The sequence below is a fragment of the Sander lucioperca genome, chromosome 13 (assembly GCF_008315115.2).
Source record: "Sander lucioperca isolate FBNREF2018 chromosome 13, SLUC_FBN_1.2, whole genome shotgun sequence".
NCBI classification, from domain to species: Eukaryota; Metazoa; Chordata; class Actinopteri; order Perciformes; family Percidae; genus Sander; species Sander lucioperca.
Genome location: NC_050185.1, coordinates 34,463,160 through 34,476,696, shown reverse-complemented (window position 1 = coordinate 34,476,696; position 13,537 = coordinate 34,463,160). Strand labels below are relative to the sequence as shown.

Below are 13,537 nucleotides of genomic sequence, written 5' to 3'. Positions count from 1 at the left end.
GTGGGGGCGCTCTACGCTGTTCACCCTACGAGTTGTGAACGTCGCAGTTTTTTAACGTGCGTGTTCATAGACACAAACAACCGTCCATCGCAAGAGTCGTTGCTGTCTGTGAACTAATTTGACTTTTTTTTACAAGACATAACCTCGTGGAATAGCAATGGGACGTGAGTCGAGGTATGTCCGAAATATCAGGTTAAGTTGGTGTTTTTTTATCTTCCGTTTAATCAATTGTGACTTTCTCCTGTGGTTGCTAAACTTTAAACGATTTAATTTCGGTTAGCATGCTAGCTAGCTAAAACATGCAGATGCTAATGCACATCAACCGACAGTTAATCTCACATAGCCGTGGAATATGAATTACAAAGTTTGTATTAATATAGTTTGCCTTCAACAGTTTGTCAATTAATGTGATTATTATGCTGTTTGGTCCTCAGACACTACAGGAAGCGTTCTGCGTCTCGGGGACGGTCGGGTAGTCGATCAAAGAGTCGCTCCCCGGACAAACGCTCCAAGAAAGATGACCGAGACCGAAACAGGAGGGAGCGGTCACGGAGCCGGGACCGCCGCAGGTCCCGGTCCAGGGACAGAAAACGAGTCAGGTGGGTGTTCCACGTTAGTTGACAACGCGTGAATGTTAAAAAGTAAGACTGTAACGTTAGCTAGCTGTTTGTAAACACTTAAAGGAACCAAACAGAACCAGATAGAAACATGGAGGAGAATAATTTTGCCCTAGCAACATCGAAACCAGATCATGGAGCTTGGTTTCCCTGTGACATGATACCATGATCCCCTGCCATCATGAGCTTTACTTTTATATGCTTGTGCTCATTGCTGTAAAAATCATAAAGGCGAAAACCGCATTAGATCAGACCTGTGTTGTTTACAATGAACAATCATTTTCATCTTAAAAAAAAAATCACAATAAAGCTACTGCAGTTTATTTAAGGAGGGGCTGTATTTGTTTGCATATGCTCTAAAAATCTATGATATCAGTTATTGTTTGCGATCAGCTGAGATAATGAAATGGACCTAGTTTAAACATGTTCTTAAAAGTGAAGGAGAGTGATATTATCACCTCCCTCCTGTCCTGTGTGCTTTCATGTCATGTTTGCCTTTGCCGTCCAGGCGCTCCCGGAGCAGAGAGCGGAGGAGGTCCAGAAGCAGAGACAGGAGGAGGTCGGGCAGCAGGAGCCGAGCCCGCAGGTCCCGATCTGGTAGCCCCAGCAAGAGCAGGAGACCAGATGAGTGAGTGAGGCTTCTTAAAAAAAAAAAAAAAAATAATCAAACATCTCGAGACATAAATGACAGCTCTGGTAACCAAAACCATGCTACTGTTTTTCTTTTTCTCTTTATTGTTATCTTACCTACAGGTCCAGGAGCAATGAGAAAGACAACATTGATCCTTTATCTGACAAGAAAAAGATTAAAGAAGAGAAAGAGGATGAGAAGGTTGAGGATGTAAGTTCCATATGGTTAGTCCTTGCTAACCTTTAAAAGGTCACTGCGTAGTAGGTGGGAAATATTTCTGATCTTTCTTCTGCTTCCATGCAGCAAGACTTTGACCAAAACAAGCTGGAGGAGGAGATGAGGAAGAGGAAGGAGCGAGTGGAGAAGTGGAGGGAAGAGCAGAGGAAGAAGGCCATCGAAAACATCGGAGAGATCAAGAGAGAACTGGAGGAGATGAAGCAGGGCAAGAAGTGGAGCCTGGAGGATGACGAGGGTGAGGAAGCACAGTTAATAATAACCAACACAGTTTGATCCTGCATTTGTTTTATTGTAGAGAAATCAGTGTCAATCAATGAGAAGGCAAGTTTTCTTAACTCCTAAAAATGTGCCAAAGCTACCCCCTCTCTAGGGATTATTTTAATTGCCAATTGAACCATTGATTATTATTTGTCATCACAAGTTGGTATGTTTTATCATTGTTTACTTGGTAAAAAACAGTTATTTTAAATAATGAAAGCATTGTTTGCATTGTGAAAATGTACCCAGCAAATGTTTGGTATTTGTACTTGATAAGTCAAATCCATTTTTAATGGGTGAATATACTTTAATCAGCTAAGCAATCACTTGACGAGAACAGACCTTAGCTGTAACGCTGCAGGTCCTTAATTAATAACCTAATTGACTCTTCTTCATTTCAGATGATGACGAGGATGTTTCAGCTCCAATGGAGGGAGACGATGACGAAGATGGGGAAGAGAAGGAGGAGACGAAAGAGAAGGAGATAACGGAGGAGAAGAAGGAGGAGGGTGAGAAGGAGGAGGAGACTCCCATGGTGCAGCAGGCGGAGGAGGACGACGTGGATCCTCTGGACGCCTACATGGAGGAGGTGAAGCAGGAGGTGAAGAAGTTCAACATGGGAGCCATGAAAGGAAATGATAAGGTGGGTGCAAGGGAAAAAAAAATACTGCATTACTTTAGTCTGGAGACAAGTCCTCTGATGTGTAATGTTGCCAGGGTTATGAAAAATTAATTTGTCGTGAAAGGACAATTTCTACTAGTGGCTAATCGCTTTAAATAATCTAAGACTATAGTTGACTCCTATTAGAAGCCTGCAGCAAGATTGACGACCACTTCCTGTCAGTTGTCAACATCAGTTTGTCTACTCGTGTTGGACTAGATGTTGTCTTTGTGGAGGTTTTCTTCCTCTGTTTTGCCAGATGACCTGAATGTCCCCCCCCCCCTCCCCCTCTTCAACAGAAAGGAGCAATGACATTAACCAAAGTGGTGACCGTTGTTAAAACCAAGAAAGGACCCAACACTCACAAGAAGAAGGGGGAGCTGATGGAGAATGACCAGGATGCTATGGAAGTGAGTTGTTTTTGTTTGTTTGTTGTTTTTGTATTATATATATATATATATATATATATATATATATATATATATATATAATCTTAACTATCAGGCAAAATAATTCATAATTTCTGCTTTTTTTAAACAAAAACAAAAAATAGGTATAATGTCATATAAATTAGGTTTATTGACCATGAATGAAAATAAGCATTGAAAAAAGTGTATAAAACGTTTTAAAAAGTATCAAAAGCATAGAGAAAAACGCCAAAACCGCTGGAAATTTTGACCCGGAAAGACAACAACTCCATGGTCGACGGGAAGACAACACAAGGGTTAATATGCATTTCGTTAATACTGATGGCTTTTCTTTCATCAGCTAAAAGTGCTCCTTTTCCCCCAAGCAACACCACTCTTCTCTCAGATTAAAATGATATACCCATCAAACAGTATTTCAGTTTTCCCAGGGAATTAAATGCAGGTCCTGATTTAGACTCATCAGGCAAAAAGCTGGAACACACTGCTAACTATCTAAAATGTAACCGACGTGTTTGACAGTACTCGTCAGAGGAGGAGGAGGTGGATCTGCAGACGGCTCTGACTGGCTTCCAGACCAAACAAAGGAAGGTCCTAGAGCCCGTTGACCACGGAAAGATCCAGTACGAGCCGTACCGCAAAAACTTCTATGTGGAGGTCCCTGAGCTTGCCAGGATGAGTCCAGAAGGTCAGTTAACCGAACACAGGAGATGGAGATTTCAGTTACGATTAGCTCTTATCCACAACTGAGATTTTTAATTCTCGTATTCCCTACCACTGTACTCTGATGATTTGAATTGACAGGCTGCACATTTAATATCTGTGTTGTACAAATGTTATTTTAGCGGTACCCATCCAAATCCAGGCCTCTGCTGTTAGGGTTCACAATGATATGGCCGCCAGTTTATCAGGCTGATATTGGTTTCTTATTTGGGCTGGGTATGAAACCTCAATACCTTTCTGAGTACTGCCTGAAATGTGTATGTAGTGTTGAGTATTAAGGGGATTTGTGTCTTTGTAAACCTTCACTACCCATCTAACATCTTTCTGTTTGGCTGGTTCTTAACCAATACAGAAGTGAACGTGTACAGGCTGGAACTGGAAGGCATTGCTGTTAAAGGGAAGGGCTGTCCCAAACCCATCAAGACCTGGGTGCAGTGTGGAGTGTCTATGAAGATCCTCGGTGCTATGAGGAAGTGAGTCTGACTGATGGTGACTGTGGGCGTGATGGAAGAGGCAACTTTTTTGAGGGCAATGTAGTAATTTAGCAATGGTCTTGCTGATGGAACATGAAAAAAAGAAGATGACTAGTTTCTACAAAGATAGTTAGGAAGTCAGCTTGTGCGTAAATGGCTCGAGCAGTGATTTAGGTTCATATGAAGAGTGCAGCTCCCATTTTTTAAATGTGAAATAAAGTAATTCATATTCAGCTGGACATGAAGTTGCAGGTAATGTAGCAGTATCAAAACACGTCTTTGTTAAAACCCTATTAAAGAAGCATTTGGCCAGTGTGTGTGTGCCATAACAAAAACCATTACAAAAATAACCTTCTAAAAAGTATAACCACATGTATCTGTTTAGTCTGCCCTTTGAAATGAATATACAAGTTTATAGCATTTTTTTATTTTTCAGGTCCACAAAAATCACTTGATTCTTTCTGACCAGAAACCACCGCTTAATATTCATGTTAATCTTTCTCATAAATGTACCCAGGCACGGCTATGAGAAGCCCACCCCTATCCAGGCCCAGGCCATCCCTGCCATCATGTCAGGCCGAGACCTGATTGGCATCGCTAAGACCGGCAGCGGGAAAACCATAGCCTTCCTGATGCCCATGTTCCGACACATCATGGACCAGAGGCCCCTGGAGGAGTCTGAGGGACCAATCTGTAAGGAATAGATCATTTTATACTTCCTTTAGGCATCACTCTACTGTAACATTTAGCGAAATGATTCTCATTTCTTCTGACTATATTCAAATAGAAACAATGAATAACGGAAGAAAGTAAGAACTGGGATTGTGGGAAGTGGAGTGGTGATGTCCTATTCCTGGGCTTTTCAAAGATTTAGGTCAAAGGAAGACTAAAATTGGACTCATTTCCACTTTGGGATAATAACCCAGTGGCTGTTACGCTTCCACAGCATTTCAAATCTTCTTTATGAGCCATCCTAAGAGTCATTCAAGTACATTTTTACCTCAGTTTATGTTCTTTGCATCAAATCAAAAACACATTGTGAAAATGTGAGTGCTCAAAATAGTAAAAGATAGAACCATATTCTCTCTTCTCATCCTGTTTTTCTTTGCTCTCCCTCAGCTATAATCATGACCCCGACCAGAGAATTGGCTCTGCAGATCACCAAGGAATGTAAGAAGTTCTCTAAACAGCTGGGACTCAGGGTGGTGTGTGTTTATGGAGGCACTGGCATCAGCGAACAGGTAAACACGCACACGCGCACACACACACACACACACACACACACACACACACACACACACACACACACACACACACACACACACACACACACACACACACACCGTTGTTGCCTGTTCATTTTATTTACTACCCAAGGGCTTTAATTGGCTTACAATTATTTGATTTTTCAATAAAAGTCCATCTAACCCAGCAGCAAAGTAGAGGTCAATACTGCAAAATGATACACAATGACATTGTAATGGTGCAGGACAGTCCTTAACAATGATCCAACCAGAAGGCCTTAGTAGAACATTATGCATGTAATGTGATTCTCACACACAACAGGACTTCATGTCCAGCTTTATCTCCTCCTGCCCATTTATAGTTTCATTAACTGTATTAAAGAGCAACTCCAGTCTTGGCAGAAAAATGAAACTCAGGAAAGGTTATGTTATTGCTTCTGTCTCTTCCTTAATTGAGGATAGTTCTTAAAATCTCTTTATTATTTGGCTGTGACCTGAGAGAGGCAAATGTTCGTTCCAGAAGGAAAAATTCGACATTTTGGGAAACATTTTTTGCTTACTTTCTTGCCGAGAGTTAGATGAAAAGATCAATACCACTCTCATGTCTGTAGAGTAAATATAAAGCCACCGCCAGCAGCCGACTAACTAATAATAATTAGTTTTAACCCCTAGCTTGGGAACAATGACTTTGATTATATGAAATACTGTAACAAAGTCTGTAAGATAAGTATGCACTGCTTGGTCAACTGTTATATTTGAACGTTGATCAGTACTTTCGGTTGTTGTTGTTGGCTTCCAGATTGCTGAGCTGAAGAGAGGAGCTGAGATCATCGTGTGCACACCTGGAAGAATGATTGACATGTTGGGGGCCAACAGCGGTGAGTTCATACACGTTGACCCTCTCACTTCTTTACTCTTATAGGATGTCATTGCAAATAAGCATTTTGATGCCTTGTGAGCCTTTTTTTGTTAATTACCTTGCATGGAATAAAAGTTACAACATGATAAAGTACATCATTAACAAAGTCAGTACCACTTACTAAACTGTTGACATTATTTGACCACCCTTGGGATCAGTCATATCTGCAAGACAGTGGTGTGTTTCCTGAAGATCAGGGCAATTACAGGTAGGTGGACCTGGTGCTGCCTCCGTGGTTCTTCAAAGTCCAGGCCAGAGACAATCAAAATGTTTGATAAGTGGGTTTTAACGTGGGTGTGTATCAGGATGTGTAATTATGTTATATTACATAAGAGTAGCCTGAATACTCAACCAGGGTTCTACAGTGTTGTTGTCTGGGTACATATACTCTCATAAATACATTCAAAAGGCACACATACATTTTGATCTTCAAAGCACAGAGAGAGATTTTCTAGTTATTTTCACAGATCAAACATCAGATCACCTAATTAATTTTTAATTTGGAGCTCATGTGGCTTCTGGGAATATATATCACTGTAGAGCCCTGTACTGAGCATTTACATGCAAATGTGAAGAAATACTGGACATGTAAAGCAGTAATTGTAGTATTTACTGACAGTTTTATTGTGCATTGTGTAAATCTTTTCTGAGCAGTTATTATCCTAGAAGGGTTTTTTGTTTCCACACATGCGAGGTAATCTGTAATATGTTTCCCTTGTAGGTGAAAAGGCGCTTGGTCAGATAATGCTTGATGGGGCTCCATCTCTTGTATTGTATCTTGAGGCTGTTTTCTGACATTTACAGGTCCCTCGTGCCCCTGAGATGGTACGCAAGACCAGAGACAAAAAAAAAAAAAAAAAACCTTTAAAAATGTAAACAAAATAAAATCCTGGCCACTTGAAACTAGTCCACAAAAAATGTGCTGAAGTTAAGATGCCTTTTTTTGTTGTCCAGTAGGCCGTTTTATGCTTCTGTGGAGGCTCCACGCAGAGCTTTCGCCGTAGCCTACATATGTGGCCTGGTGTTTATACTTGTGCGCTGGTGTGTGTGTGTGTGTGTGTGTGGGGGAGTGTATGGTAGAGGGAGAAGTGAGAGAGTGACGGCAATTAGCTTCAGAACGAGTACCGACTCCAGAGTCATAGTGAGAGAAACAAAGTGTCTCCCCTGTGCTTTCTGACCAAGGTGAGACATCTCTGATTTCATGTTGTTTTTGGAGAAGCAGAACCAGGAAATGAGTCGGCGGAAATGCAATGATACCAAGCCACGGCCGCGGCGTGTAGTTAAATTTTTCTAGAGGTGCACGTCAAGCTACGGCGTAGGGTCCAGCGTAGACGCAGAGGGGCCTGCGGGGGTACGCCGTTGATTTGACGCAGAAGCATAAAACGGCCTTTACCCTGAAAAAGGTTTTCTGTGTTAATGTTGTAGATTAGTTTAATGTTTTTTTTGAAGAAGGCAGGATGCGTATTAGGATTGGCTTTTCATGAAGTTAACTGTTTTCCTCATGCTCCTGTACTTTGGTGTGTAGGTCGTGTCACAAACCTGCGCAGAGTAACATACGTGGTGTTGGATGAAGCAGACAGGATGTTTGACATGGGCTTCGAGCCACAGGTGGGTGTCCCTGGATTTACTATATGCTAGATACATACACAGTTTCTCATACTTTTTCTAATGCCGAAATTGTTAACTTTGCACGTTTGGCAGCCCCAGAAACGGTTGTTTGTTGCCGTGAAGAACAATGTAAAGAGTTATCTCACACAGTTGGTAGCAACTGGGTGTATGATGGCTTAAACCCTCAAAACCAGCACAAATGAAAGAATTCAAGTATGGGAAAAAAATGAATTAAAGATAATGAAACTGTGTTACAACAGTGCCGTTTTCCTGTTCCCTTTGGTTGGAACAGCCGAAAAAACAATAACCTCAAAAATGAAATGAGTAGACAAAATTCACTAACCTCCAGGTGTCGTCTGGTTCCTCTAACAGGTGATGCGTATTGTGGACAACGTGCGTCCAGACCGCCAGACGGTCATGTTTTCGGCTACCTTCCCCAGAGCCATGGAGGCCCTGGCTCGTAGGATCCTGGCCAAGCCCATTGAGGTCCAGGTGGGAGGCCGCAGCGTCGTCTGCTCTGATGTGGAACAACACGTGGTAAATCAGCTACGTTTCATCTCTATTTCATTAAAAAAAAAAGGCCACATTTGGTTTCTTTGTCCAGTACCTAGACAGACTCCAGCATTTTACTTTTTAACCCAGTTCAAATCGTACTCCTCATCTGTCACTGTCTCCCTCTTTCCTTTTTTCTTTTTGCATTTGTGTCTGTAGCTGGTGATTGAGGAGGACAAGAAGTTCCTGAAGCTGCTAGAGATTCTGGGTCACTACCAGGAGAAGGGCTCGGTCATCATCTTTGTGGACAAACAGGAGCATGCAGACACACTGCTAAAAGACCTGATGAAAGCCTCGTACCCCTGCATGTCACTGCATGGAGGTAAGGAGTCACATTTGGGATGCACTGATTACAACTTGGTGATGCTGGGATATCTTTACAATTTGAATGAGCAGTTTCCTTCAGTAATCCAGAATTCCAGATTTGTGACAGCGAACTCTACAGTGACAAGTGTCATTATGTCATGTGTTAACAAATATATTTATCTCAATGTAAGGCATTAGGAATAACCTTGTTAAGACAGCTAAATGTCTGCTGTAGCAACAGCTGAAGAGATTCCTGAGCTTTCTGAGTAGGACTATCATGCTTATTTTGGGTGGGGGAGGGTATGGGGGTGTCTCATTAGGTCATCATGTAACCTGGGGTTTTGGAGAGCATTTTTTTTTATTTCCTACTCTAATCAGAATATAAGAAACTACAATCAAATAGGACAATTTGCACCTTTTTTATATTGTGATAATAAAAGAATACTTTATAGATTTACTATACACTATATAGAATTTCATGTATTGTCCAATGCCAGCCAAATAGGCTCAGTTTGTCCTTTTTATTAGGTCCCAAGTGTGAATGTTTCAAGTAAAAACTCTTCCTACAGCCGCATAGGGAATAAGTACATTCACTATTAAAAGCTCTGATTCCCGCCTTACCATAACTCATTACTAGTATTTTGTCTTTCATATATTCCTTTCCTGCCGTCCTCCTAGGAATTGACCAGTACGACAGAGACAGCATCATCAACGACTTTAAGAATGGAGCATGTCGCCTGATGGTGGCCACCTCTGTGGCAGCCAGAGGCCTGGACGTCAAGCAGCTGATCCTGGTGGTCAACTACAACTGTCCCAACCACTACGAGGACTACGTCCACAGGGCTGGACGCACAGGCAGAGCAGGCAACAAGGTGATTTACTTCAAACTGAATTTGCATTGTGTTGAGTGTGATTTTGGCGCTTATTTTAAATGTCTAAAATGGACTGGTTCTGGCTCTCTGTAAATGGCTTGAATATCCTATGGAAGTTTAAATCTTTACACATCTTTACCTCATGTTCCTTCTTCTAGGGCTTCGCCTACACCTTCATCACAGAGGATCAGGTTCGCTATGCTGGGGATATCATCAAAGCTTTGGAGCTCTCCGGCTCTCCTGTCCCATCTGAACTAGAGCGGCTTTGGGCCTCCTTCAAAGACCAACAGAAAGCGGTAAGCTGAGGGAAAGGGAGGAGTGTGTGTGGTGTCTCAAATATCAAGTAGACCCAATTAGGTAATCTAGAAACTCATGGGGGGGGGAAAAGAGAGAAATTCTTGTCTGTGTGAGAAATGAATTCAAAAAAATATTCTCATTTTCCCCTTTCTCTTTTAATTCCTTCATCCCTGCAGGAGGGTAAGACCATCAAGAGCAGCAGTGGCTTCTCAGGAAAAGGCTTTAAGTTTGATGAAACAGAACACGCATTGGCGAATGAGAGAAAGAAGTTGCAGAAAGCTGCTCTTGGACTGCAGGACTCAGATGATGAGGACGGAGCCCTGGATGTGAGTAATGTTTGAATTTTACATTACATGAATTCAAATGTTCATTAAATTGGGAACATACTCATGGAACAAAATGCAGTGCTCAGTTTATTCTAAGTATCATATTAAAGATCAATTTACTTTGTTGTGTCTTAAGAGTGCCGTCCTCTCCCAGTAACAATCTTACTAAATAATAATTTCACTATTCCAACCCATCTCAATTGTTTCCCTCACTTTTTCCCCTCCTCAGATTGAGGAGCAAATCGAGAGCATGTTCAACTCCAAGAAGAGGGTGAAGGATCTGTCTGCTCCCGGCTCGGCCACCGGTGCTGCAGGATCAGCTGCCGCCACATCAGCTGCCCCAGGCGGGCTGCCAGGCCTCGGACCCCCATCTGCTGGTAACATCCAGAAACTGCAGATGGCCAAGATGCTGGCGATCAAGATCAACGCTCAGAAGAACCTGGGCGCAGAGGCTCAGGTAGGTCAAACAGAGAGGCAACATGTTAGTGCAGGTGTGTCTGTTTTCAATGCCAGAGAAAAGATGGAGAGGAGACAACATCTGTAACGCATCACAAACTTTATCTTGTGTTTAATAACTTCAAATGCAGTTTTTCAGCAAGTTGACCTTTTGTCAATTTAACACTAGCATTTAGACTTGTGCTGTGCAAAACATATTCACTACTAGACGTGAGCCAAAATATGTAAATCAAATCATTAATTAATAGTCACCATAATTTGTACATATCACAGTAACTACTAAGATGCAAGTCGTTACACAACATACTGTACTTTCAATATAAAAAAACATTTAAGTTTTTAAAGCTCAGTTTTAAGAAAATGTAAACTTTATTTTGAACATAAAATGTGCAATAACTGCCATTGAAACATCTTTTTGTTTGGCATTATAAATGTCTGCACTACTAAACTAAAACTGTACTCTAATTGTATTTTTCATCATAGTTACATTGATTATTGTGGTTGTTGAGTATTATCTGTGGTCACTGCCCTCAGGTTTTTGGTCTAGGTAGCCATGACGATTAAATTATTTCATTTGAATTAAAAGAGACCTTAAGTTCATATTTATTTTGTTTAAACTTAAAACATGTAAAAGCTCTCCACCAAAGGCCTCTTTTTTTGGTCATTTTCTGCCATTCATTTAATGTTTTTTTTTTTTTTTTTGGTGTTTCTCTGTTCTCTGGTCAGTTTGTGTCAAGATGAATTTTTTGCCACATGGTGCAAATAAAGTCAAACTGGTTTTCTCTTCATGCACAGGATGTGATGCAGCAGGCCACCAACGCCATCCTGCGGGGCGGTACCATCATGACACCCTCTGTCTCAGCCAAGACCATCGCGGAGCAGCTGGCGGAGAAGATCAACGCCAAGCTGAACTACACCCCCGTGGAGAAGCTGGAAGAGGAGCAGCGGGCGGCTGAACAGGCCGAGACCATCAAGAGATACGAAGAGGAGCTGGAGATAAACGACTTCCCTCAGGTCAGCGGCACACAGGGCTGCACTGAAACGGCAGATTCCTGTTTTTATTTTTGATCTTTTGCGCTAATCTGCTTCATCGGGACCGTATGGGTGTGGTTTGATCACATTTGACTGACAATGGTGTCACCACAAGCAAGCAACCTCACAGCTGTCCTCAGACTTTGGTTCAAATGTTGATAACTCATGATCGGTGCTCAGAAGTGTGTGACATCACCGTTTTCAACTGAGCCCCGCCCATTTCAAACCAGAAAGAAAAACAAAGACATGAGAAATAATCAAACCTGTTTTTTGGCAAAAAAAAATCATGTGTTTGTGTAGGACCCCTACACAAAATGTACAAAATGTACATGCTTTTTTTAAATTTGTATCATCCTTATGCTTTCTACGTTGATGGAAACTGGTGCAAAGAAAGAGAAGGAGAGAATCTAGCAAAACGTCTTATAAAATGTTCCTCATTCTGTTCTTCCCCAGACGGCCCGGTGGAAGGTGACGTCTAAAGAAGCTCTGCAGAGGATCGGTGAATACTCTGAAGCCGCCATCACCATCAGAGGAACCTATTTCCCTCCAGGCAAAGAGCCCAAGGAGGGAGAACGCAAGATCTACCTGGCTATTGAGAGTATGTGTCAGGGGAATTATTTTCCAGTGTTAATTCTTTTAACAACTTTTACACGTTGTAAATGAAATTCTTTTAACTACCTATGGTCTATGAATTCATTCCCATTTCCTTGTGTTTCATAGCATTTTTATATACCCTATATTAATAATGCGTTTGTTTTCTAGGTGCAAATGAACTGGCTGTGCAGAAAGCCAAAACAGAGATTACGCGATTAATCAAGGAAGAGCTCATCAGATTAGTAAGTATCTCCTGCCTCTTGAAATCAATAACCAGTACTGGATCTCATGCTGATACCAGATTTTGTCTGACACTAGATTTTGAGAGCTGGAAACAAAAGACACAACAGGTTGTTATTTAGCAAATATCTAGGCAAGATGTTGCTTATTGTATTTTTTTTTTTTTCCCGTTACAGCAAAATTCCTACCAGCCGACAAGCAAAGGCCGGTACAAAGTGTTGTAGAGGAGGAACAAAGGCTCGCCGGGGGAGTTTCCATCTCTCAACAGTCCCGTGTCATCTCTACAGTTTCATCAAAGTGGTCGAAGAATATTTTAGTCTATATATGTGATAATGTTCCCGTCATTTACCTAAGTTTACCATGGTTTTGTTTTTTTATTTGTCCTCTTTTTTTCCCCCCTTAGTCTCCTCTGTGCTTCACTTGAGTTTCCTGCAATTTTATATCTACAGACCATAAAAACCAAAATGTCTAATGCAGTTTTGACCTCCAGTGTCATTAAACCATCACGATCTGTATTATGACTTTTAAATATAAGACATTTTCTTTTAATGTTATTTTTTTTTTGGGGGGTCAGATTTCACTCTGTTGTATGTACAAGCAACATCCCAACCATAGACTTTATGAAGAAATAGTCAAATGAAAGATGTTTTTACTTTTCCTCACAATAATAAAAATGTGTTGCTAAGAAAGACATTTGTCCAGCTGTTTGCATTAAAAAATCTGATACTGTGGAATGCCATTTAAGTCAGAATTGAATTAATAAATAAATACATGAATAAATAAATAGATATACCTATGAAAAAAATCCTAAAATATAAATAAATGAGGCAATAATTATAAAAATATAAATATATATAAATGAGTCAAAGTTCAATAAATAAATAGGTTTTTGTTTAAAAAGGAAATTTTCCAAAGGCAAAGACATTAACTAGGTTTATTTCAGGGAACTTTAATTTCCTAATGTCCATGCGCCATTCATTTAAATATAACAGATGGAAAATAAATGGCGTTATTCATTTATTTAATATTGACCTAAATTGCATTCCATATTCTCCTGCGTACCGCT

The 13,537-nt window shown here is 40.9% G+C and overlaps 1 protein-coding gene across 4 annotated transcripts; it reads left to right on the top strand.

Moving 5' to 3' along the window:
* Window positions 1-6: 6 nt before the first annotated feature.
* On the top strand, window positions 7-13,164 carry ddx46 (DEAD (Asp-Glu-Ala-Asp) box polypeptide 46). 4 transcript variants are annotated; one of them, XM_036008611.1, is made up of 23 exons: window positions 7-174; window positions 435-599; window positions 1,141-1,245; window positions 1,371-1,458; window positions 1,552-1,720; window positions 2,145-2,386; window positions 2,704-2,814; window positions 3,352-3,517; window positions 3,905-4,025; window positions 4,543-4,718; window positions 5,145-5,266; window positions 6,069-6,147; window positions 7,714-7,796; window positions 8,169-8,333; window positions 8,508-8,670; window positions 9,333-9,526; window positions 9,685-9,822; window positions 10,000-10,149; window positions 10,379-10,606; window positions 11,401-11,619; window positions 12,091-12,235; window positions 12,400-12,473; window positions 12,648-13,164. In XM_036008611.1, the coding sequence occupies exons 1-23, from the start codon at window positions 158-160 to the stop codon at window positions 12,693-12,695; spliced, it is 3,168 nt and encodes a 1,055-aa protein (XP_035864504.1). In that variant the 5' UTR covers window positions 7-157; the 3' UTR covers window positions 12,696-13,164. The 4 variants fall into 4 exon arrangements, with proteins under 4 accessions (XP_035864504.1, XP_031164022.1, XP_031164021.1 ...); XM_031308162.2 differs by having other exon boundaries at window positions 1,126-1,245; XM_031308161.2 differs by having other exon boundaries at window positions 30-192.
* Window positions 13,165-13,537: the final 373 nt, after the last annotated feature.